This window comes from Lampris incognitus, chromosome 4, assembly GCF_029633865.1.
Source record: "Lampris incognitus isolate fLamInc1 chromosome 4, fLamInc1.hap2, whole genome shotgun sequence".
In the NCBI taxonomy this organism is placed as follows: domain Eukaryota; kingdom Metazoa; phylum Chordata; class Actinopteri; order Lampriformes; family Lampridae; genus Lampris; species Lampris incognitus.
The window spans coordinates 39322012-39348999 of NC_079214.1; the positions used below are offsets into that span (position 1 = coordinate 39322012).

Genomic DNA, 26988 nt, shown 5'->3' on the forward strand with positions numbered 1-26988 from the left:
TTTTCCAAATATCGCTCTCTTTCTCTCTCATTCAAATGTGCAGTGTTGGGCGGTCATGACGGCAATGGCGGTCACAGTAGAAAACCGTCAACTCACTCGGACACAAATACGGCGGCAGGCATTTCAGAAGTGACGTATTTGGTAGCCATGAATATACTGTATATTCATTCACACAACACCATACCCACACCGCCGCGGCATGCCACCCTTTGTCCCTTATTTGGTAGTGAAAAAGTTGGCAACCCTAGTCAACACTAAAAAAAATGAGTTTGTGATACAATTCACATTGAGCGGGAACAGACTTCAGGGCCCACATAAAGTTCTAGGCCCCATACAGGCAGTTTATGGACTGCATTTATAGAGCACTTCTCTGCAGAGCACTCAAAGCGCTTTACAGTTAATGCCTCGCTTTCACATATACTGATGGCAAAGGCTGCTACAAGCCAGCTCACTGGGAGAAGTTTGAGGTTCCGTGTCTTGCTCAAGCACCCCTCGATATGCATATGCAAAGTATGCAATACACATCAAATATTACTTTTGCATTAATTCGCTTAATTCCCTTGTAGGGTCACAGCCAGGGACTGGAGTGTAACCTGACAGCATGCATCCCTGGACAGGTTGCAGGGCTGAACATACATGAGCCACAACATTGTTATTCATACCTGAATTGAGAGTCAGTTCAATTTGTGTAGACTTTGCATATCCAGAAACTTTTGGATATGCAAAACATGTGTTTGCAACCACAAAAACTCCAACATGCAAACTTCACACACTGAATAAGGTCAGGCATGAGGCAACAGTGTTAACCAATGATCTAGTTAGGATTCACTTTTCCGAAGATTCATGCCATTACAAGGAGGAGGAAAAGTAAAGAAAACATTGAGAGAAACAAAAGAAAGATAATGTACTTTATTAATTCCCGTAGGGAAATTCTCTGCTTTTAACCCATCCCAACACACACACACACTGGAAGCAGTGGGCATCCATGTAGCTAGGAGCAGTGGGCAACTGCCGTGCAGCACATAGGGTCCAACTCCAGTTCTTCTTCCCTGTTGCCTCAGTCAGGGGCATAGACAGAAGTATTAACCTATGCATATCTTTTGATGGTGGGGGGAAACTATTACCCGGAGGAAACCCATGTAGACATGGGGAGAACACGCAAACTCCACACAGAAAGGACCTGGGACGGCCAGGGGTTCGAACCCAGAACCTTGCTGTGAGGTAACAGTGCTAACCACTGAAAAAAAGTGCTGGAAGGCAAAGAGATCAAGAGAAACAGAAGAAGAAAAGGGAGGCAGAGGATCAAAAGAAAAAAAGTGCAAGAGAAAGAAGAGAGGAAGACACAGAAGAGAAAAAGCAAAGAAAACAACAGAAGGAAAAGCAGGAGGAACTCAAGAAGAAAATGCAAGCCAAGAAAGAAAAGGAGTGAAAATTTCTTGAGCAACTTATTTCATAAAAGGGTAGAGCAGACATGTTGACCCATGCTATCCACTGGTAGTGTTTAATCTTCTACACCATTTCTTAAACAGCTCACCCTTTTCTGCAAGACCAACCAATACAGTGGTGTGTTGACCTTCATAGAACCAAGGTTAGCATTCCTGAACTTGTTCAAGTTACTTCATCACATGTAAAGCAGCAAGTGTTGTGAACAATGGAATCATCTTTCATTAGCTTCTCTGTCCCCTCCATAACCAGCAATATCATGCATCAGCATCATCTAGACATCCCTACTACTACTTTCGGCTGCTCCCATTAGGGGTCACCACAGCGGATCATCCATTTCTATTTCTTCCTGTCTTCTGCATCTTCCTCTGTCACACCAGCCACCTGCATGTCTTCCCTCACCACATCCATAAACCTCCTCTTTGGCCTTCCTATTTTCCTCTTCCCTGGCAGCTCCATATTCAGCATCCTTCTTCCAATATACCCAGCATCTCTTCTCCACACATGTCCAAGCCATCTCAATCTTGCCTCTCTTGCTTTGTCTCTAAACCGTCCAATTTGAGCAGTCCCTCTAATATAATAATTCCTAATCCTGTCCTTCTTCGTCACTCCCAATGAAAATCTTAGCACCTTCAACTCTGCCACTTCCAGCTCTGCCTCTTGTCTTTTCATCAGTGCCAGTGTCCAAACCATATAACATAACTGGTCTCACAACCATCTTGTAAACCTTCCCTTTAACTCTTGCTGGTACCCTTCTGTCACAAATCACTCCTGATACTCTTCTCCACCCACTCCACCCTGCCTGCACTCTCTTCTTCACCTCTCTTCTGCACTCCCCATTACTTTGGACAGTTGACCCCAAGTATTTAAACTCATATGCCTTCGTCACCTCTACTCCTCACCATTCCGCTGTCCTCCCTCTCATTCACGCATAAGTATTCCGTCTTGCTCCTACTGACTTTCATTCCTCTTCTCTCCAGTGCATACCTCCACCTCTCCTGGCTTTCCTCAATCTGCACCCTACTCTCGCTACAGATCACAATGTCACCCGCAAACATCATCGTCCATGGAGACTCCTGTCTGATCTCATCTGTCAACCTGTCCATCACCATTGCATACAAGAAAGGGCTCAGAGCTGATCCTTGATGTAATCCCACCTCCACCTTGAACTCATCTGTCATTCCAACCGCACACCTCACCATTGTCACACTTCCCCCATACATATCCTGCACCACTCCAACATACTTCTCTGCAACTCCCGACTTCCTCATACAAACCACACCTCCTCTCTCAGCACCCTGCCTTATGCTTTCTCTAAATCTACAAAGACACAATGTAACTCCTGGGCTTCTCTATACTTCTCAATCAACATTCTCAGAGCAAACATCGCATCTGTGGTGCTCTTTCGTGGCATGAAACCATACTGCTGCTCGCTAACCATCACCTCTCCTCTTAACCTAGCTTCTATTACTATTTACAATATCTTCATGCTGTGGCTGATCAACTTTATACCTCTGTGGTTGCTGCAGTTCTGCACATCGCCCTTGTTCTTGAAAATCGGTACCAGTATGCTTCTTCTCCACTCCTCAGGTATCCTCTCGCTTTCCAAGATTGTGTTTAACAATCTAGTTAAAAAACCCCACTGCCATCTCTCCTAAACATCTCCATGCCTCCACAGGTACACTACCGTTCAAAAGTTTGGGATCACCCAAACAATTTCGTGTTTTCCATGAAAAGTCACACTTATTCACCACCATATGTTGTGAAATGAATAGAAAATAGAGTCAAGACATTGACAAGGTTAGAAATAATGATTTGTATTTGAAATAAGATTTTTTTTACATCAAACTTTGCTTTCGTCAAAGAATCCTCCATTTGCAGCAATTACAGCATTGCAGACCTTTGGCATTCTAGCTGTTAATTTGTTGAGGTAATCTGGAGAAATTGCACCCCACGCTTCCAGAAGCAGCTCCCACAAGTTGGATTGGTTGGATGGGCACTTCTTTGAGCAGATTGAGTTTCTGGAGCATCACATTTGTGGGGTCAATTAAACGCTCAAAATGGCCAGAAAAAGAGAACTTTCATCTGAAACTCGACAGTCTATTCTTGTTCTTAGAAATGAAGGCTATTCCATGCGAGAAATTGCTAAGAAATTGAAGATTTCCTACACCGGTGTGTACTACTCCCTTCAGAGGACAGCACAAACAGGCTCTAACAGGTACTATTTAATGAAGATGCCAGTTGGGGACCTGTGAGGCGTCTGTTTCTCAAACTAGAGACTCTAATGTACTTATCTTCTTGCTCAGTTGTGCAACGCGGCCTCCCACTTCTTTTTCTACTCTGGTTAGAGCCTGTTTGTGCTGTCCTCTGAAGGGAGTAGTACACACCGGTGTAGGAAATCTTCAATTTCTTAGCAATTTCTCGCATGGAATAGCCTTCATTTCTAAGAACAAGAATAGACTGTCGAGTTTCAGATGAAAGTTCTCTTTTTCTGGCCATTTTGAGCGTTTAATTGACCCCACAAATGTGATGCTCCAGAAACTCAATCTGCTCAAAGAAGTGCCCATCCAACCAATCCAACTTGTGGGAGCTGCTTCTGGAAGCGTGGGGTGCAATTTCTCCAGATTACCTCAACAAATTAACAGCTAGAATGCCAAAGGTCTGCAATGCTGTAATTGCTGCAAATGGAGGATTCTTTGACGAAAGCAAAGTTTGATGTAAAAAAAATCTTATTTCAAATACAAATCATTATTTCTAACCTTGTCAATGTCTTGACTCTATTTTCTATTCATTTCACAACATATGGTGGTGAATAAGTGTGACTTTTCATGGAAAACACAAAATTGTTTGGGTGATCCCAAACTTTTGAACGGTAGTGTATGTCATCAGGACCAACTGCCTTTCCACTCTTCATCCTCTTCATAGCTTCCATCACTTTCTCCTTGCTAATCTACTGCACTTCCTGATTCACTATCCCATCATCCAATCTTCTTTTTCTCTAATTTTCTTCATTCATCAGCCCCTCAAAGTACTCCTTCCACCTTCTCAGCACACTCTCACTTGTCAGCACATTTCCATCTCTATCCTTGATCGCCCTAACATGCTGCACATCCTTCCCAGCTCAGTCCCTCTGTTTACGAATCGGTACAAGTCATTTTCTCCTTCCTTAGTGTCTAATTTCTCATATAACTCACCATACGCCTAGATCATCTAAACATCCCAATTTATTTTATTGGTAATGCTTTCAAAAGCACTTTCCTTAGTCACCTGTTTACATAGACTGCATCTATCTTTTTAGTAATATTTGACACTGCTATTAAATCGAGTGTCACTGTAATCACAATCTTTAACTGTTTTAAAGCTCAGGCCCAATGGCTCTTAAATATACTATGGCCAAAAATATGTGGACACCCCTTCTAATATGAGTGTATTTGGCTATTTCAGCTACATCCATTGTATCCAGATCCATAAACTCAAGCATACAGCCATGCAATCTCCATAGACAATCAGCCAATAGAACGGGTCATACTGTAGAGCTCAGTGGCTTTCAACCTAACACTTTTATAGGATTCCACCTTTCCAACAAGTAAGTTCATCAAATTTCTGCCCTACTAGATCTGCCCCAGTCAACTTTAAGTCTGTTATTGTGCAGTGGCAAGGTCTAGGAGCAACAACAGCTCAGCCATGAAGCAGTAGGCCACACAAGCTCAGAGAACGGGACTACCAAGTGCTGAAGCGTGTAGCGCGTAATAATCATTTGTCCTCGATTGCTACACTCACTACCCAGTTCAAAACTGCATCTGGAAGCAACTTCAGCACAATAACTGTTCGTCAGGAACGTCATGAAATGGGTTTCCATGGCCAAGCTGCTGCACAAAAGCTTACGCATCGGATGGAGAGGTGTAAATCACACCACCATTGTGGAGTAGCAGAAACCATTCTCTGGAGTGATTAATCAGGCTTCACTACCGGGCAGTCTGATGGACAATTCTGGGTTTGGCGGATGCCAGAATGCTTCCTGCCCGAATGCGTAGTGCCAACTGCAAAGATTGGTAAAGGAGGATAATGGTCTGGGGCTGTTTTTCATGTTTGGGCTAGGCTTCTTAGTTCTGGTGAATGGAAATCTTAATGCTAAAGCATACAATGACACCCTACAGAATTGTGTGCTTCCAACTTTGTGACAACAGTTTGGGGAAGGCCCTTTCCTGTTTCAGCATTACAATGCCTCCGTAAACAAAGTAAACTCCATGAAGATATGGTTTGCCGAGTTTGGTGTGGAAGAACTTGACTGGCCTGCACAGTGCCCTGACCTCAATCCATCTAGCACCTTTGGGATGGATTGGAATGTCAACTGCGTGCTCTTGTGGCTGAAAGAGAGCGATTTCCCACAGCCATGCTCCAAATCTAGTGGAAAGCCTTCCCAGAGGAGTGGAGGCTGTTTTAGCAGCAAAGAGGGACCATAAAAATCCATATTAATGTTTATGGTTTTGGAATGAGATATTCAACAAGCATATACCAGTGTGATGTTTGGGTATCTGCATTCTTTTGGCCATGTAGTATAGTGACACACTTACACCCGGTCATACAGTATACAATTATCAAAGGATGTAACTCGACCTCAAATCAGGTTCTTTAGAACTTGTACTAGTTGCTCTCTATTCTTAAAGGTGTTTCAAGTGTCTACTCACCGAGTTTTTATACCTAGCATAACAGGTGAACAAATTAACTGCCTGTCAAAATAGAAAACCAGCAGCGATGTAGGTCCTAAGGAAACAGACTGAGAACCACTGGTTTACATTATAGCTTGTTAAACAAGGTCAAGTTTAAGAGTCAAAATATGGCATTACAATCAGCAAGTCAGAGTAGTTATAATTTTTGTACTATTGAATTCAGTTCTGAAACCTTGTTACAATGAACTGGTGAGGACAATCTGTTTAGAAAGGGGTCTTATAGCAGAAGTTTTCCCTTGAGCAGATTTGAATTACATCCAGTCTCCCTGCCCTCGCTTTGTAAGTCACTTTACTTTAGGGAACTAGGGCTGTGAGTAGGCAGTACAAATGTTCTTAGGATCGTGACAGATGTAAAAATATCAGCAGGGCAGAATAGAGAAAACTGACACTCAGCAAAGGACATGATATTGATATTTGAACATTTTATTGAACAACTTCATAAACTTTTTCCATAAGTGTACTGCTTTGTTAACTTTTATCCAATCAATTGACTGAATCAGTGCAGGAACCAATGCACACACATGGTCTCAAGCACAGGCCACTTATTGGTCAGATTCGTTCTTTTTTTTCTTGTTGATATTCGCACCAGTTTGACCACAGCAGCTGATCATATGTACTAACAAGCAGTTCCATTGAATTATACACAATATTCAATATTCTTGTCCCAATTTAAAATATATAGAAGGAAAAACAAGTAAAACATACAAAGAAAAAAAAAGAGTAAAAATCAAGTTGAGATACATTATCAAATCCCCAGAATGGTGCCGAGTGAATAAAGAATGAATGAAAGTCCAGGGCTCTTCGTTTCAGTCCCTCGGCTGCATTTCCGTAGATGCACATTGGTTAGTTTTTAAATTAACTCTAAAATACTATGAAAACAATATGAAAGTCACACACTTGAGCAAACAGGTCTTGACATCTGATCTGAAATTCCATCTAGGGAATGTAAGGTAAGGACAGAAAACTGGCAGGGAGTTCATTATGGGAAAACAGGGAGTAGAGGTTTAGTGGACAAAATTAATTTATGCTTGGTTACCTGACAGAAATGATGACTTTTTGATACATGTGACACAAAAAATGTTGCTCTAGACGTTTCTTTCATTGTACACTTTGAAAAGACCATAGCACAGACTGCTTACACAGCCAAAAAGCGGGAAAGTGGAAAGCCAAACTTATTGCCACGTTGGACAGTCTTTTGTTACCACTGAGACGACGAACTCTTCAACAAAGTATCAATGCTATATCACCGGACACATAATTCACTTAATTTCTGTTGCGCTACCAAGCATAAAATAACCTTTAGGAAGGGGGGGGGGGTATTTCCCCATGAACTCCAGACCAGATGAGGGGAGAGGTCAGTTTCCCTAGTTAGATATGACATTACCTGGGAACCTTAATCCAGAAGACCTGGGGAAACTGCTGATTCCCTTACTGCATTTCAAATGTATGAAAAATTCGAGGATGACTATCTTTTTTTCCTCTCTTACAATTGACATTTTTACACGATTTGAATAAGGGGGGGGGGGTAAAAAAAAACACAAGAACTTCTACTTCAAATATTGGAACCTTTTTCAAATATGCTGTAACAAGTCAGCTGCCCAGGTGTTATGACCAGGTGTCTATGATCAAACTGAACAAAGCACTGAAAACAACAATAGCCAACAGATTCCATTAACCCTCATTTCAGGTTTCATTTAGTCCACTTTTTTTTGTTTTGTTTAAATCCATGTTTGGAGGAACTACCAAGGCTATTAAGTCTTAACCACAAACTTGTTTACTCTGCTGTGCAACTCCAAGGCGGATTGATGTGCGTGTGTTTGTATGTGTGTGTCTGTGTGTGTTTGCTTGCTGGCACCCACAACACTACTGGTGGGCACACTGCACCCCTGGACCGTGGTGCCCACCCTCCTCATCTGAGCTGTCGTTGTATGCTTCTCTGCGGCCCCCAGATGTTGAGCTCTGGCTGACATCGTAGTCCTGCAGGTCAACCTCCTCCGTGTCACCACTGATGACTGGTACCTCTGATCGAGAGGGCAACAGGTCTTCCAGCTCCTGCAGGGGGTTCAAGGGTCAATATAAAAGTTTAAAATAGTGGCCATCTCAACATCACGGAATTGCATTTACTGACAACTGATCACATTAGAAATAATTTTTCCTTGTTCTTGTAATAGAACTCAATCTGATAATCCTCATGACATTGCCCTATGGTTATCCCAGAAGTGACAATAATCACTGGAACAGAAAATGGAATGTGTATCTTTTGGTTATTCTATTTTCCTTTCAAAAACAGAAATAAAAATTCATTCTAAAATCCAAAAATGAAAATATGGAAAAAGTAATTTTGTCTTCCTGCTCAGAAATGACAAGACCAAAATTTACAAAGGCCTACATCCTAGGATGCAATGGGACACATCATCAGTGATATTTCCTGAGGTCCTCAGGTGTTTTGGGTCTTTCAACATCATACACCCTCTCTCAGGCGACCCAGCCATGGTTGATCAGCCCCAGGCTTGTGTCCCAGCAGCATTGGCCCACAGATCACTCTTTCTGATCCAAAGCCATCTGGAGCTCCTCTCTGCAGCCTCCATGAAGACTTGATGGCTTTCCTTTAAGCAGCCACAGTGATGCCAAGTAGAGTGTAGAGCTTGCACAGTGAGCAGCCAGCAAAGCATCTACACCCCACTTAGATGGGCTCACAACGTGCCTTCCAGCCTATCCTCTGACAGTGATCAACCAGCTCCTGGTACTTGGACCACTTCCGCTCATTTCCCTCCTCCATCCGGTCCTCTCAGGGAACCGTCAGCTCCACAAGGAGCACCTGTTTTGAAGAGGCTAACAATAGCTGCCTCTTGTAAACAAAAGAACACAAAAACTAGCCTGCCCCCCCCCCCATTTTCTTTAATGCAAAGCTGTGGAAGCCCCACATCCACAAAGCCTAAAGGTCTACATAAAACTAAAACAACACAAATGCCCAATCTCTTCGCAATACGACTGACAAACTTCAAGCCCATGTACGTTTCCAACACGAATTTAGAGATACCTGTATTCTGACTGTGACAGAGACATAGCTAGCTGAGAGGGACTTCGACATGGAGTTGTTGATAGAAGGGTTTGGTGTGTCCTCATGCACAGATTTAGATGCCCAAATTACTGGCAAAACAAGGGCTGGTGGAGTGTATCTCTACGTTAAAAGAAAGATGGCGTAAAACTGTTTTGGTTAGGGAGAGATTGTGCACCAAGGATACTGAACTGATAAACTATGATTCTGATAGCCCCACATTGGCCCAAGAAAACATGGTTTTCATGAAACATGAAGATCATTTCTCTTTTGAATAGGAGACCATGGTGCTTCTCCCTGTATGCAAAGACCTGTTGTCACAGGCCCAGGGCCAGATTTGGCACCTGTGCCTTGAAATCTGGGATCTGTGGGCCTGGCCCCTGAAAGGGAGAAACTGATTGTATTGTGTCAGTGACATTGGCAGGCAACCCAGTCACTGAGTGCCAGAGCAGCATCCACACAGGGGTTAAATACACTTAAGTTCAAGATTCTTTATTTGTTACGTCTCATTATAAAAGTATAAGAGGGTAAAATTCTTGCATTTCGGCTCCTCAACACTGCAGCAACAATAGCAATTAAATAACAACAGAAAAAAAGCAGTAATAATAATAAATAGTGTGTGATGTATGTAAGGTACTGTGTGTGTGTGTGTGTGTGTGTGTGTGTGTGCCCAATGCTTATTCGATGCTTGGTGTCATGAAAGGAATACAGTTCTGCTCCAGAGCTCTGTGGTGGCTATTTTGACATTTCTCCAGAAATTATTAGAAAGAGGCCTTTCCTTTTCCACTATTAAAGTCTATCTCTCGGCTATCTTTGCTTGCCAGGTGGGAACTGATGGAAAATCCCCCAGCTCCCACCCTCTGGTGATGCGTTTTATGAAGGGCATACAGCGTAAGAGGCCGATGCGCAAAACCATGATTCCCCATTGGGATCTTGCTCTGGTTCTAGATACACTGTGCAATGCGCCTTTTGAGCCACTGCAGTCTGGGCATGGATATGACTTCATATAAGACAGCGTTCTTATTGGCCCTGTGCTCAGCGAAGCGCGCGGAAGACATCCATGTGCTCCGTTCATCCTTCATGTTTATCTTTTGTTGTAGACAGCTTTAAATTGACACTGTGTCCTAATCCCGCATACACCCCTAAATTACCTGGCTTGTAATACAGAGCATTATCTTTTGAGCTGACGCCCCCCCCCCCCCATTTGCATCGACCGAACAATGGTGTCTGCATAACCTATGCCCGGTATGTGTGCTGCGCGTTTGTTGAGCAAACATGGGATTGCCTGTACTGACAGCCCAGGATGTCACACTCAGTCTGTGCTCAGCAGGTAGGTGATGTGGTTGATGTCATCACTGCTGCTGTGTCAGGGCCAGTTCGTCTTAGTCTATCTGCAGGGGTGTTTTGCTACATCCCCATACTTGTGTTGTATCAAGTGTACTGACAGTTTTTAAATCTGTCAAAGCACACAAAGCTGCTGGCCAAGACGGTATCCCATCTCGTGTCCTTAAGACCTGCTCTAGTCAGCTAGCAAATGTTTTTACAGACATTTTTAACCTGTCATTGTCACTATGTGTGGTTCCTACATGCTTTAAGAAAACCGTTATTGTGCTTGTAACCCAAAAAAAATAAAGAAAAAAATAATATGTATCCTGTCTTAATGACTACAGACCTGTTGCTTTGACCGCAGTAATAATGAAATGCTTTGAAAAATTAGTCAAGACATACATAAATCTTAACATTCCTGCCAACCTTGATCCACTAGTTTGGTTAAATAGATGCCATGTCATTGGCTCTGCATACTGTGCTGAAACACCTTGAAGGAAAAAAAACACCTATGTCAGAATGTTGTTTATTGACTATAGCTCTGTATTTAATACCATTCTAACATCTAAATTGGTGTTAAAGCTTAGGGACCTTGGTCTATATAATTCCAACTGTAAGTGGTTATATGACTTTCTAACAGGCAGGCAAGACATTGAGGCAGAGAGCAGGTACCAGCTACTCATCTACCATTGTTCTCAAAACAGGAGCACCGCAGGGTTGTTGCCTTAGTCCCTTACTTTACAGTCTTATCACACATGATCGTGTTGCCAAATATAACAGCATAGTAAAATTCACAGATAACACCACAGTAATTGGACTACGGATGCCCCCCGAAACCCGGTTCTAAACGGGAACCGGTTCTAAATTAGTAAAAACCGGAGCATTTTTAAGATCCGACGTTTTCGGTTCTGCTATCGGTAGTCGGTAGGTACTCGAGAAATCATGGAGTGAGATTTATATTGTGGCAATTGTGTTTTTCGAGGAATTTAAACGTCGCGAACATAATCTTGTTTGCCGTTTTCTCCATCTCTCTGTCTCTCTCTTACTGCGCGAGGGGCGGGGCTGTGCTGTGCTCCACACACTCGCTCACACGCGCACAGACAGCTCTGCTCAAGCGCTCATCATGGCGGAGAGAACTAAACGTTCAAAAGTTTGGGTATATTTTTCAAAAGTCGATGACAACAACGCTCGTTGCCACAAGTGCAACAAATCATTTGCCAGTAAGGGTGGCAATACAAGCAATCTGTCGAAACATCGTTTATCGAAACATGGTATTAATCTGCAGAAATGCGGCGTTTTCCACTGCTTTGCTCGTAGTGTTCCATCCACGTCCACTGCAGGTAAGCCGTATGAGCCATAGATACGGAGTTAGCTAGGCTAATAACGAATTATTACGAATAGGCCAATAAATAAAATATAATTGCTTAGCTAATTGTTTAGCTACAAATATATAAGCCATAGATACGGAGTTAGCTAGGCTAATAACGAATTATTACGAATAGGCCAATAAATAAAATGTAATTGCTTAGCTAATTGTTTAGCTACAAATATATAAGCCATAGATACGGAGTTAGCTAGGCTAATAGCCGGGGACACTATAAGTCAGGAGAGATCACGACTCCTGCCGGAGAAGGTAGATATATTGATTTTTCTGCAGAAGAACTGTTAGGATAATGTTCTAGGTTCTTGTTTGTTTGAACTTCCGTTAGCCTTTTGCTGTAAAAATTTATTTTTAATATTTTTTTTCTTTATCTACTTTTATTTTCTTATCTTATTTGTTGTTGTTGAATGTTGATTATAAAGTCTATAATTCAGACGCATTTAAAACATTGCTGCTGCTGTTGCTGCTTAATAAATAATATTTGTTTATATTTATATAAAGTTATATAATAGAATAATAAAGCAATGTCGATTCTGTTCTTAATTAAGTGTCTTTTTTTCTTGCATAATAATCAAAAAGAACCGATAAGAGTATCGATAAAGTACCGAACCGATAAGCAGTACCGATAAGAGTAGTAGTATCGATAAAATCCTAACGATACCCATCCCTAAATTGGACTGATAAATGACAACAATGAAGATGCCTATAGGGAGGAGGTGAGGGACCTATCCACTTGGTGACAAGATAATGACCTCTCCCTAAATGTTGAGAAAACAAAGGAGATAATTGTTGATTTTAGGAAGTCCAAAACAGTTAAGACACCAGTTTACATCAACAATGTCCCTGTTGAAATTGCCAAGAACTTCAGATTTTTAGGCATTCACATCTCGGACTCCTTTCTCCTGGTCTCTTAAAACCAGTTGTATCATTAAGAAGGCACAATAGAGACTACTTTCTGAGATGTCTTAAAAAATCCTGAATGTCCACAAAAACCCTGATCAATTTCTATCAGATTACCATAGAGCACATCCTTACTGGAAGCCTACTGGTGTGGTTTGGCAACCTGACTGGACAGGACCACAAAAAAACTGAGAAGGATAGTAAAAACAGCTTCAAAAGTCATAGGAACAGCACTGCCACAGCTTCAGGACATTTACACCACCTGTTGCAGAAGGAAGGCCCTAAGTATCATGGAGAACACCAGCTACCCAGCACATGGTCTGTTCTTACTCCTTCCCTCAGGACAACGCTTACAGATCACCAGAGCTTGGACCAGCCTTCTCAAATACAGTTTTTACCCCCAGGCGGTCACAATAATGAACAGTAGGCACCTTACATAACTTTCATTGATTTATTATTTTGTAGGATGCCTGATTTATTTGTTGTTATTATTTCTTTATATATCATTTTCAAGGCGGAGAGAGCCAGAGCACATGCATTTCATTGCATTTGAGGGTACATAGTACTTTTTTTTATGCATATGATAATAAAGTGAACTTGACCAAAAGGCAACTGGAAGTTATGCATACAACTAATGTTCCCTGAGGGAGGGTAACGGGGTATAACATAGGTCAGGCCCTCACTGCCCTTTTGGCTCGGTGAAGTGCAAAAATATGGAGGCGCAAGGGCTGCACAGGGTCTTTTGTAGCCTCGAGGGGGGGGGGGGGGACTTCCTCTGCCTGCGACAACCTAATTGGCCTTGACAGGTGTTTTGATAAAGGTTCTTCAGATTGGTCTCGCGAGGGCACAATCCCCATACTTGTGTGTTGTACCTCATTACCCTCCCTCAGGAACATTAGTTATATGCATAACTTCCAGTTTCATGTTGACAGACCCCTGATGGCTCTTTTTACAAATCCTACATAGAATCAATTGTATCTCCCCTTCATCTGTTGGTATGGTAGTCTGAATATTAAATCCAAGAATGCACTGGCTAAAATAGTGAATACAAGCTGCAAAATTATAGGTGCCCAGCAAAGTAGCCTGTCAATTCTGTATAACAGCCAGGTGGTGAAGAGGGCAAATTCCATCCTGTCTGATTGCATTCACCCTCTTCCTCAGGAGTTTCTTTTAGTTTTTGGGACCCCCCCCCCTTTCTCCACAATTGTATCCAGCCAATTACCCTTCCTGGTCGCTGCTCCACCCACTCTGTCGATCCGGGGAGGGCTGCAGACTACCACATGCCTCATCGGATACATGTGGAGTCGCCAGCCCCTTCTTTTCACCTGACAGTGACAAGTTTCATCAGGGGGATGTAGCACGTGGGAGAATCACACTATTTCCCCCAATCCCCGCCCCCCCCGAACAGGTGCCCCGACCGACCAGAGGAGACGCTAGTGCAGCGACCAGGACACACACCCACATCTGGCTTCCCACCCGCACACAGCCAATTGTGTCTGTAGGGAGCCGGAGGCAACAGCGGGATTCGAACCAGGATCCCCATGTTGGTAGGCAACGGAATAGACCACTACACTACCCGAACGCCCCCTCATAAGGAGTTTCAATCCCTACCCTCTGGCACCTGCTTTAGATTCCCTTCAGTCAAGACAAAAAGATACACTCATTCATCTTCACAGCCATTACCCTCAACTTAGGGAGAAGAAGGTAGCTTGCCCGTCATGTCTATGTAGGATGATGTTTACATTGATTTCTGATTATGTTGTCGCCGCCATTGTATTTTGATTGTAATGGTATGCTGGTCATACTTTTGTATGGGGATGACAGGAGTCATCATTGTATTTCTCTTATTGCTGTTCTGGTGATTATGCTTATGCACTGATGTAGTGCTGATGAGCCTGCATTACTCTGTCTAATATGATCTTATGTTTGTTTTCTTATGTTGCACCTTACACAGCAATATTAATTGCCCTTCGGGGACAAATAAAGTTTAAGTACAATTAAAGAACTTATTTTCACTTAATACTGATGTACTTGGAAACATCCAAGTCAGAGACATCGACCCTGGTGCTTATCTTGACATTTTAGCACAATCTATATGATCTATACACAAAGAAGTGAATTTCAGCTAAGTGCTGATTATGTGGTTATCTGTTATTACAACCATGGACTGTCATGGGCTTGGCTATGTGATACGATACAAATCACAACCCTTTGGCTACACCCTTCCACCGTCTAATACAAAATTAAAAAAAAAAAAAAAATTCTGCCATTGAGGAGCAGCATTTTAGCAAGAGGAGTATTGAGTGAGTGAGAGAGAGAGAGAGAGAGAGATACAGTTAGAGGGAGACCAAAGCTACATATTTTTGCATTTTTCATTAGTTGTAATTTGATAGTGGATTTTATTTTTTGCATCATTTGATTTTCTAGTTGTTTATAGAATTAGCACTCTCGCTTCCCTCCATGTTTACTGTTGACTTGAGCGTTGCCCAGAGTTGACCAAGCTATTCCCAAAGGTAAAAAACAAAAACAAAAAAAAACTGTGGGCCATGTTTTCATTCTGGCATTTTTTAAATCTTAGATGAGGCTGTGGTCCATCTAAACTGGGGTGTTTTGTTGACCTTTAATTTACCAAGCTATAGCCTAGTAGCCTTTATATACTAGTATGGAAGGGAAAAAGGTACTGTTGCCATCTAGTAGGTGCATTCAAAAGGATTTATAATCATACATTTTCCCATAAGGGCACTTCGATTGTGCATCAAAAATCGGAGAATTTTAATGAATCAGAAAGAAGAATAGATAGGATGCAACAGTATGGGTACATATTCTATGGATAAGATAGAAAAGCAGAACTTTTTACAGAACTGTACGACAGTGGCGGTCCTCTTACAATTGCATTGAACTAAATGGTATGAGAAGAGCATCTCTACAGTTGTATTGTTCCATTTATCTCTCAGAATATGAAGGCATCTAGACTGTAGCCAGCTAAGTTTGGCTTTTTTGGCATTCATGCTCGCTTTTGAGCACGTGGGCCTCCCATAGCTTCCAATTTCAGAAAAAAGGGCTATTTTCCTTTGACTTTATTGTAGTTGTATATTGCCACTTGTTTTTTATTTCTAATTTATGTTTCTGAAAGGAAAACAGAATGACCAAAAGATACACTGACTTAGGAAGACAAATAAGAGACAGTACTGTAATAAAAAAATGTCGAGTTCAGATGAATTGGGGGGGGGGGGGGGGGAGACGTGTTACTGAACCACTGTTAAATGTTAAACAAGCTACACATTTATAGCCAGAGAAAGTACTTATCAAACCAATCTCAATTCTTGGGTTTTGAGGTAAAAAAAACAAAAAACAAAACAAAACAGAAATTTAAGTCAGTTAACCTCAAGGCACAGCGTTTTCGGTTTTTATTTTTCAAAGCCATCCAGCATGCCGAATTTCGCCACAAGAGGACGCTGTTACATAACCTCACATGAACAGGAACAACGTTTGGATCCGTGGAAACATAAAATCCGGGTGAAAATCAGTTTAAATTGATTTGCTCCTTTTAAAGAATCTGGGTATTTTTCAGTGAAAATCAGTAAAAACTGAAAACGCTGAGCCTTGGTTATACTTGATACAGTGGGCAAGTAAACTGATCAAGTGATGAAAAACATTCAGCACAGCCTAAAACTGTTTAAGCCTTTACAAATTCTCCGATACATAGGTTAAGTAATTAAAATGAACTGTAGTTAGTTCTGAAGGAATATCTTGCTTGACTACGCCAATAAATACAGATGAATATCTTCTATAAAGCGAGACTGTATGTTTGTATGTTCGCTTAAAACTCCAGAAATACTCACTGTAGAACAAAAAGAAAAGTCTCTTTATAATCAGCACTTTCCAAGGATCGCACAGTTTGAAAATATTTCAAAAAACAAGTATAAAATTTGATTTATTTGCGAAATTGAGTTTATTCTGTGGCAAGCGCTAGCTCTTTCTTTCTGGTCATCTAAGCCTCTCTCGATTACCCAGGTTTGCTATCTCATGAACCACAGCAACACCTACAGGTCGATGATATATATATATATATATATCTTATTTTTATTATCTTTCCATATGTATAAAGCAAGAGTATGTTTTTATGTTGTTCAGTCATGCTTTTTCCAACTCAAGCTAATCTCCAAAATTAGGTCATTTTTATCAATTGCCGATTTGCAAAAAGTTGTACACGCTTTTATCTTTTCTCGACTTGACTACTGTAATGCACTTTATTCTGGTATCAGCAAGGGCTCACTCCACTGTCTGCAGTTGGTACAAAATGCCGCTGCTCAGCTCATTACAGGAACAAGGAGGCATGACCATATCACTCCTGTGCTTGCCTCCTTACATTGGCTCCCTGTTATATTTCGAATCGATTCTAAAATTTTACTGTTCACTTTTAAGGCTTTAAATGGTATCGCTCCTTTATACATTTGTGATTTATTGACTTGGTATGTCCCCCCTCAACCATTAAGGTCTGCAGATGGAGCCCTGCTAGTTATTCCCAGGTCTCGGTTGGTTACAAAGGGTGATCGGGCTTTTGCTGTTAGAGCCCCTACACTATGGAACGCTCTTCCTGCTGAGCTAAGACAAACTAAGTCTGTAGCTTCTTTTAAATTTCGTCTTAAAACTTTTCTTTTTATGAAAGCTTTTACAAATGTTTGATATTTGTTTTTATTTTTACTGTTTTTAATTTTACTCTTATTTGATCTTACTCTTATTCCTGCTTTGTCTGGTTTTAGCTGTATTTTTTTTTGTGAAGCACTTTGTAACATTTTTTTAGAAAGGTGCTATATAAATAAAATATAATTATTATTATGTTCGCTCAAAACTCCAGAAATCTCTTTGTAGAACAAAAAGAAAGGTATATCTATCTATCTATCTATATATATATATATACACACACACACACACACACACACACACACACACACACACACAGTGGGGAAAATAAGTATTTGACCCCTTGCTGATTTTGTAGGTTTGCCTACTTACAAAGAATGCAACAGTCTATAATTTTAATCATATGTACATTTTAACAGTGAGAGACGGACTCCCAAAGAAAATTCCAGAAAATCCCATCATATGAATTTATAAAAATTAATAACCACCTGATTTAGAAAAATAAGTATTTGATCCCCTACCAAACAGCAAGTATTCTGGCTCCCACAAACCAGTTAGTTTTTCTTTAAGATGCACCCCTAATCCCAACTAATTACCCACATAAAATATACATGCATCACCTCGTTACCTGTATAAAAGACACCTGTCCACACCCAATCAATCAGATTTCAACATCTCCACCATGGGCAAGACCAAAGAGCTGTCTAAGGACACCAGGGACAAGATTGTAGACCTGCACAAGGCTGAGATGGGCTACAAGAGAATTGGAAAGCATCTTCGAGAGAAAGTAACAACTGTCGGTGCAGTTATCAGGAAATGGAAGGAACACCACACCACCGCCAACCTCCCTCGGTCTTGGGCTCCACGCAAGATCTCGCCTCGTGGGGTGTACCTGATCATGCGAACGGTGAGGAATCATCCCAGAACCACAAGGGGGGAACTGGTTAATGACCTGAAGGCAGCTGAGACCACAGTTACAAAGCAAACGGTTAGTAACACACTATGCCGTCATGGATTAAAATCCTGCAGCGCACGCAAGGTCCCACTGCTCAAGAAGGCACATGTACAGGCCCGTCTGAAGTTCGCCAATGAACAACTGGACAACTCAGAAGAAGCCTGGAAGAAGGTGATGTGGTTGGATGAGACCAAAATAGAACTTTTCGGGCTCAACTCAACGTGTTTGCAGGGTGACGAACACGGAGTACAACCCAAAGAACACCATCCCCACCATCAAGCATGGGGGTGGCAACATCATGCTTTGGGGGTTCTTTTCAGCCAAGGGGACAGGACAACTCCATCGCATTGAGGGGAGGATGGACGGGGCCATGTACCATGGAATTCTGGACCAACACCTCCTTCCCTCAGTGAGAGCGCTGAAGATGGGTCGTGGATGGGTGTTCCAACACGACAACGACCCAAAGCACACCGCCAAAGCAACCAAAGAGTGGCTGAAGAAGCACATCAAGGTTCTTGAACGGCCTAGCCAGTCTCCAGACCTGAATCCAATCGAAAATCTTTGGAGGGAGCTTAAATTTCGGGTTGCCAGGCGACAGCCTCGAAACCTGAATGATTTGGGGCTGTCTGTAGGGAGGAGTGGGGCAACATCCCTGCCGAAATGTGCACAAACCTTGTCAGAAACTGTAAAAACCGTTTGACATCTGTGCTGGCCAATAATGGCTTTTCTACTAAATATTAACATAATGTTTGTCCAAGGGTTCAAATATTTATTTTGGACCAAAAATATGCAAATAAATTCATAAAATTCATACAATGTCTTATTCCACTTTTTTTGGTCATATTCTGTCTCTCACTGTTAAAATGAACCTACGCTTAAAATAAGACTGTTGCACTCTTTGTAAGTGGGCAAACTTACAAAATCAGCAAGGGGTCAAATAATTATTTTCCCCACTGTATATATATATATATATATATATATATATATATATATACGTATATAAAGCTAGAGTGTATGTTTGTATGTTCGCTTAAAACTCCAGAAATACTCCTTGTAGAACAAAAAGAAAGCATCTTTACAATCAGCACTTTCCGAGGATTGCACAGTTCGAAAAATATTTCAAAAACCAAGTAACATTTTTTATTTATTTGCGAAATTTAGTTTATTTTGTAGCAAAATTTGGCGTCGTTTTGATATTCGATGCCATACGTTGTTATGTCATATCAATCAAAGGAATTTTTCAACCTCGACGCCAAGCTTATTAGTGCAGATCATCACCCTGGATTCAAGGTTGCAAGAGTGACAGTGGTGAGCACTCTTAACTTATCACAAAGCACGTGACAATTTTTTGTTGCCACAAGACATGCAACGTGGTTTACCCTGAGGCGCTTGAGCACTGGGCAATTAATACACACATTGGCAAAGAAGCTTGATGAATGGATTGAAAATTATTTGATAATTTTGATAATTTTCCTTAATAACATCCATTTATTCGACATTCGTTTATCACATGTATCATATCATAAATTATGCTATATTTCATCATTGATTATATCGTAAAGATCAGATCATGTTGGCTGTTTTGGTGAGAATATTTTTCCCGGGCAACGCCGGGTACCTCTGCTAGTTATTAATAATCATATGCTTGTCAGATTGAGAATAGACTACTACTCTTCTGGTGATATTTAAAATTGTATAATGGACTTGCTCCAGAAACATCAATCAGATACTGCCAAAGTATGCACTTGGGAGAACACTCTGAACTGCAAACTCTTTTCTAAACTTATTTCTTTAACAACTAAGACACATTTTATTCATCTCTCATAGGCCATTCTTTTATACATATCTTGTATGTTGCACCATGTATATTCTATGTATTGTTCTTAATCCAGGTTTATTTCCATGTATTTGTAATAAATTATGTAAAATGCATTGCCCTTATGTAAAAAAATGTGCTATGTAAACAACGTTTAATTGATATGTTACCAAAACACTTGAGAATTTATCACATAGGTAAAACTATGGCAAAGAGATGAATGCAATATTTCAGCCATTTTAACTTAATTTACAAACTACATCCAGCCCATTAGAAAGACAGTTAATTTTTTCAAAGTTGGTGATGTCATACCATGAGTTTCTCGGGGCTGATCCAGTTGTTGTCAGGGAACTGGACCTCAAACTTGATATACAGATCTCCCTTTTCAAAAGGGTTGCGGTACTGGGGCATACCCTCCCCTCTCACCACCCTCACCGAGCCTGGGAGGGAGAACACAGTTTGAAAAAAAGATTCAAATACGTATTTCCATTTGAAAAAAAAAACTTGACATTTTCCTTGTGAAGATCTTGACAGCAAAATGACAGAATGGAAAACGTGTCATGTGAAAGGGGACAGACTGTGCTTGTTTAGTACCATTCTAGCACCAGTGCAACTGCTGAATGGCCAACAGTGGAAGACCAGTTGTCACGGGCAGCAGAAAGGTGCATGCAGCCCCTGAATCGATAGCTATAAGTTAATAACATGTTCCTACAAAATCATTACAGGCTCAGTGTTAAAGTCACAAACCTGAAAATTGAAATCATAAATTTACTGTATTAAAAACATTTGTTTTTTTGCCAAATTTACTACCAGTAATTGTGATACTAGCAATTACCTTAGCATTTCACCACTTCAAATCCCAGGAAAAAAACCCAAAACACTTGAAATGATGAGTCACCAATGTAACTCTACCACAAGTGTGCTAACACTGCAAATTGGAACAGCGAGGATGAAAAAACAGGTAACAGATTTTGAGCTAAGAAATGGTAGCATATTTGTGCTGCAAAGTGAGCGAAAAACATATAGGACCCTTTTAAAAATATTAGATATGAATAAAAAAAAAAAAAAGAACACACGACCAGTGCCCCATTGTTCATATGTGAAATTTAGTGACACTTCCCCAGTACACTCAGCACACAAGTTTGCTTCAGCTTCAAAGTTAATTTCATTGCACCTGAAAAGATAATGTTAAAAAAAACTCTCTCTCTCTATACATATATACACATACACACACACACACACACACACACACACACACACACACACACACACACACACACACACACACACACACACACATATTAGCACCGTCTAAATTAACACGTTGATTTGTGATTAATTTGAAATATTTAACACGTTAGCAAGCAAGTTTATTTATATAGCACATTTCATACACAGGGCAATTCAATGTGCTTTACACAAATAAAAACAGAAAAGGAACAACCTATGAAATATAATTAAAAGAGTAAATAAAAAAAAAAATAGGAACATCCATCAATCCATTATCCAAATCACTTAGCCTGCTCTCAGGGTCGTGGGGATACTGGACACAATCATATATAAAATAAAATTAAAAGGGTACAAAGTACATAAAATGTACTTTGAATTAGTAATTAAAAAGAGTAATATAATTAAAAGACAGGTACTATAAAAAGAAAACACAAAGTAAAAATAAAATAAAATAAATAAAAACACAAGTCACTTCCCTGCCAGGAGTGACTAGAGATCTACTTCCAGAATTAAAATGCAGTTGGAATGAGGTGCAAGTTTTAACGCTCAATCATAGGCACAAGAAAAAAGAAAGTTTTTTTAACCTAAATTTAAAAATTGCTATATTTGGGGCACATCTAAGATCTTCTGGTAGTTTATTTCAGTTGCATGTAGCATAACAGCTAAATGCTACTAGAGTTCAAACCAAACCATGTTTGGTTTGAACTCTGGGCTGAACTAAGTGACCTGGGTCCATGGATCGTAAAGCCCTACCCGGTTTATATTCTTCGAGAATGTCAGTGATGTATTCTGGGCCTACACCATTCAGTGATTTGTAGACAAGTAGCAGCGCTTTAAAATCTATTCTGTAACTAACTGGAAGCCAGGGTAAAGATTTCAGGACTGGAGTAATGTGCTCTGGTCCTGGTTAAAACTCTAGCAGCAGCATTCTGAATAAGCTGCAGCTGTTTAATTGTCTTTTTGGGAAGACCAGTTAAAAGACCGTTAAAGCAATCAATTCTACTGGAAATCAAAGCATGGACGAGCTTCTCTTGGGCCATTTTGGGATACCAGACCCTTCATTCTGGCTATAGTTTTAAGATGATAGAAGACTGTTTTAGTGATTGCTTTGATATGGCTGGTAAACGTGAGATCTGAGTCTATTAAAACGCCAAGATTTCGGACTTGGTCTTTGGTTCTTAGAGTTCGAGACTTGAGTTGTTCATTTACGATAGTTCTCTTCTCTTTGTTGCCAAACACAATAATCTCTGTTTTTTCCTTATTTAATTGATGAAAGTTTTGGCTCAACCAATTATTTATCTGTTATCCGTTAAAAAAATGAATGCAGCTGCGTCTTGTGGCAGCTGTGCGAGACTGTCAGGGATTTGGTTGTGTGCTCTCCCTCCTGCTTGTCGGCACACAGAGAGCTGTCTTTTTCCTCCCTTCACTGGACTGTTAGTTTGTAACCTTCATCTCCGGTTTCTAAAGCAGTAGGGTTTATTTGTTCCCAGCCCTCCTCCCCTCATGGAGAATATTAGATATTCTACTATGCTGTGCCATTGGGGTGCATATTAGGATTGTCAATCTTCCTCTACAATTCTATTTGAATTTATTTATTATTTTTAATATTTCAATTATATTTGAATTTTTAATGGTCAAATTTAGCCTATAATTAACATTAACTATGTACCTATACACAATGGTGGGCTGTCAGGGCCATCAGGGCCTTCTCTGCTGGCCCTGTCAAAATCAAACAAGTATTTGTTTTTCACAGTTAAATTGAAGTGTGCCTGAAATGTGTCTGAATTCAATCGTTTTCTCCTGGGGCTTAGTAGGGATTTCTTGTGTCATCTAAATGCATCACAGCTTCTTGGACCAGCACTAGCTTGTATCGCTAGCCTTTCGTTGAAGGCCGAAGCTGCAAACTGGTTACAATTTTGAGTGACCGTATCATCTACCAATCAACTTTTGATGTGTAGTGACAGAACACCCCAGGGCCCTGCGACGTGTCGGTGCCAACCCTGGTGTCATCAACTTTGAGCTTAAGCCTTTGGCGGTTTGTGAGCAAACCAAGAGCAATGGCTGTCACATTGACAGTAACTGACAATCTTGTTACTGATCTACTTAGTGGTTTTTGAGAATCTGGTAGGATTGTCTGCATTTTTTTACACTTTCTCCCAAATGGACCGAATTACTGGATGAATTTTGTGAGAGAAGGCTGCCACGAGTCTCTCAAGTGAGGTGGAACTTCAACTCCAGGTTGGTGTGCACATTTTTCTTACTGAATTGAAGGTGGTACACCGATAATATTGTGGAATTGAAGGTGGTACACCGATAATATTGTGGCTATACTTTATTTAATCTGTTGAAGTTGCGTGAGTGACCGGTGAACACTACATCAACTGTGAAAACTTATTTGTATCTCTGCCAGGCGGTATGCGTTCAGTTGAGTGTGTCTGTCCGTGGCTAATCTCGCAAACTACTGGACCTATCAGCCTAAATTTTTTTGTGCAGTTATGACTGTGTAATCAAGAACCTCTCGCGGCTGTGGTGATTAAAAACCTTCGGAAAATGTTTGCTCTCGCATTCGCCTCTCCGTCTCACTTGCTTGACCAATGCTGCTCTCTGTCGCTGCACACATGCATCAGTTGATTTAGATCGAGCAGCGACAGTGCCTATTATGTATTCGGGTACGAGTGTTGAAAGTAAACAAGACGATCGTATTTTGCAAATCAGCAAATAATTTACTGCTGATCTCAGCACAGGAAAACTGGAGGAACACTGGACAAACCAAAAAGAGTTCGCTTTATTCACCTCGCGGCCATGTTTGTTAAATTGACATCATGGGGGGAATAGATGCGGAAGTGCCATAGACTTCAATGTTAAAACGCAGCTGTAAAAATACTATTTCAAGAGTAGGATTAATCACAGTGGGAAATCACCTCAGCAGCTACAATAAAACATTTCCCATGGCTGAGCTAACATTTTTTAATTGCTTTAGCATGAATGTCATTCGCCTACATTCATTTTATACCATGAAAACCACAACAGTTAAACATATCTTAAGTCTTTTAATAAGGGCCCCTTCAGCTGGTAGGCAAAAAAATGGGGTGGTTTGTCGCCAAATCCGAGCACCGGAGAAGGGGAGATATGCCTGGCGGATATTTGCACTCTATTGAGGGCACTCTTAATTTTTGTTTATGCACCATGTGGTGTGCATGTGCAATCTGGTTGCTGAGTGACAAAGGAAGATCTGATGGCGATAAAGCAATAGCTGTTATAGCGCACAATGGTGTGCATTGTGGTTGATGGAAGATCAGCTGTCTTGTTGGTGCTGATCCAGTAGTGCCCTGAACCCCAATAAGCGGCCTGTGAGAGCCAAATGTCTGGCCCGCACTGACCCATTGGTACTAACGCACCTGTCATAACGTGAAATAAAGTGTGCAACATGTGAAATAAAGTGTGTGCTGCTTTACTTTATTTTGACTTCACCCCATACTGTACACTTGACCTATGCTGTGCGGTAGAGAGCGCGTAGACGCAAGACGTATTCTGTGCTCTCTACGGTCCTCGACTAGACAGAGCCACTCACCAGCTAAGTCAGATAACTGCCCTAAACCAAGAACACAGCCTGCGTGAAAAAGCGGAAAGTCCACCAGGAAAAGCATCAGTTCAAATCTGACTGATCACTTTTGTTTTATTTTACCGGACCATGCCAATGCCAAACCGACAAGCTTGATATGCACGGATGTTTGTGGATTAGCCTTCATCTTATATGTGCCCGTGACACAATTTAACAAAAAAAAGTGTTTGTCTGGGGCATCTAGGTGGCGTAGCGGTCCATTCCATTGCCTACCAACATGGGGATCGCCGGTTCAAATCCCCGTGTTACCCCTGGCTTGGTCAGGCATCCCTACAGACACAATTGGCCGTTTCTGTGGGTGGGAAGCTGGATGTGGGTATGTGTCCTGGTCGCTGCACTAGCGCCTCCTTTGATCGGTCGGGGTGCCTGTTCAGGGGGTGGGGGAGAATAGCGTGATCCTCTCATGCTCTACGTCCCCCATCGCGAAACTCCTCACTGTCAAGTGAAAAGTGACTGGCGACTCCACATGTATTGGAGGAGGCATGTGGTAGTCTGCGGCCCTCCCCGGCTCAGCAGAGGGGGTGGAGCAGCGACCGGCATGGCTCGGAAGAGTGGGGTAATTGGCAAAGTACACTTGGGAGAAAAAAAAAAAAAAAAAGGGGGGGGGGGTCCAAAAAAACAAAAAAAAAAGTGTTTGTCTGCATTTCAAATGTTAGGATTGTAGCTGTAAGATCAATGAATAGCTGCAATTAAGAGTAAGAACATCATTCTATAAAGAACTAGGACTCACCTGGCTCAATTACTTTGCCAACCGGGTACTTGACTACTATCTGTCTGCCGTCTAAGTGTTTGAGTGTAAACTGAAAGCCACAAAGTGCCTCCACCAGGCCAATCTTGTGGACCATGTGCAGGTCACTGCCATCTCGTCTGTACGTCTGGAGAGGAAAAGGAGAACAAGTTTGAGAACATACAGATTGGTCATTTCTCATTAATTTGCAGTTCTAAGGATACATTTAATATACAATGCCTATTTTATCTCAGTGAGAGAGTAGAATTAAAATTCTCCGCACTCCCAAGTTGCAAAATTAGTCATAGCCAAGGGCTACAGAGATAACATGATTCAATGAGCAACTACAGACCATATGTCTAACTAACCAGCATTAGCCATTATGCTCTAGGCTAATCACTATTATGACAAATTATAATGATTAATCTTATACATACTGATTTAGTTCAGGCATACATCTTCTATGTTAGTTAGGACCTGGGGGGTATGCAGCACTGTCTTAACTGCTGATTCAGAGAACTGGTTAGCACCATCAGGAAAAGGATCAATATTGATCAACTGTATTTCAGTATGAGGTCAGGGAGACACTACATTCACCAAACACATTTACACAGACACACGGTTGGGTATCGAGAACATGTTCCAAATTTCCAAGAACCAGGTATTTGTTAAACACGAGTTTCAAAGATTCTATTGGAATTCTGAAAGTATACTTTCAGAATTCAGTTACGTTCACACAACTAGTGAAATGCACTGAATATTAAAAGGATCTATAAAGAGTTTTTGTCAACTGCCAGGACCTACTGACCCCATCATTGGTCACATTATATGTCAACACAGCATGTATACATACCAGTGGTACACAATCAAGCAGCTTACACAACCTTATTTCGCCAATTATCACATCTTCAAACACACAGGGGAGTACTAATTAGAGAAATTTGTTGGTGTACTGCTGGATTGGAATGAAAACCTGCATATAAATGTTCCTCCATGGCACATGATTACCACTGATGTAGACTACTTAAGATGCAGCTGACTGGAACAGACAAACTTATAAGCAAGTTTCACTCAAATTATTGACACACTAAATGGTAATTATTGCAGTAAGAATTGCATGAAAAGGAGGAAGCGCCTCAAGTATGACCAATCATTT

At 41.1% G+C, this 26988-nt stretch overlaps 1 protein-coding gene across 1 annotated transcript in view; it reads right to left on the reverse strand.

Moving 5' to 3' along the window:
- Nucleotides 1-6575: 6575 nt before the first annotated feature.
- Nucleotides 6576-26988, reverse strand: part of dnaja2a (DnaJ heat shock protein family (Hsp40) member A2a) — a 37163-nt gene continuing 16750 nt past the window's right edge. The window contains exons 7-9 of the mRNA XM_056278301.1: nucleotides 25836-25980; nucleotides 20566-20693; nucleotides 6576-8225 (exon numbers count right to left, since the gene is read on the reverse strand). Coding sequence (XP_056134276.1) covers nucleotides 8037-8225; nucleotides 20566-20693; nucleotides 25836-25980 — 462 coding nt within the window. The 3' untranslated portion in view covers nucleotides 6576-8036. The remainder of the gene's footprint in view (nucleotides 8226-20565; nucleotides 20694-25835; nucleotides 25981-26988) is intronic.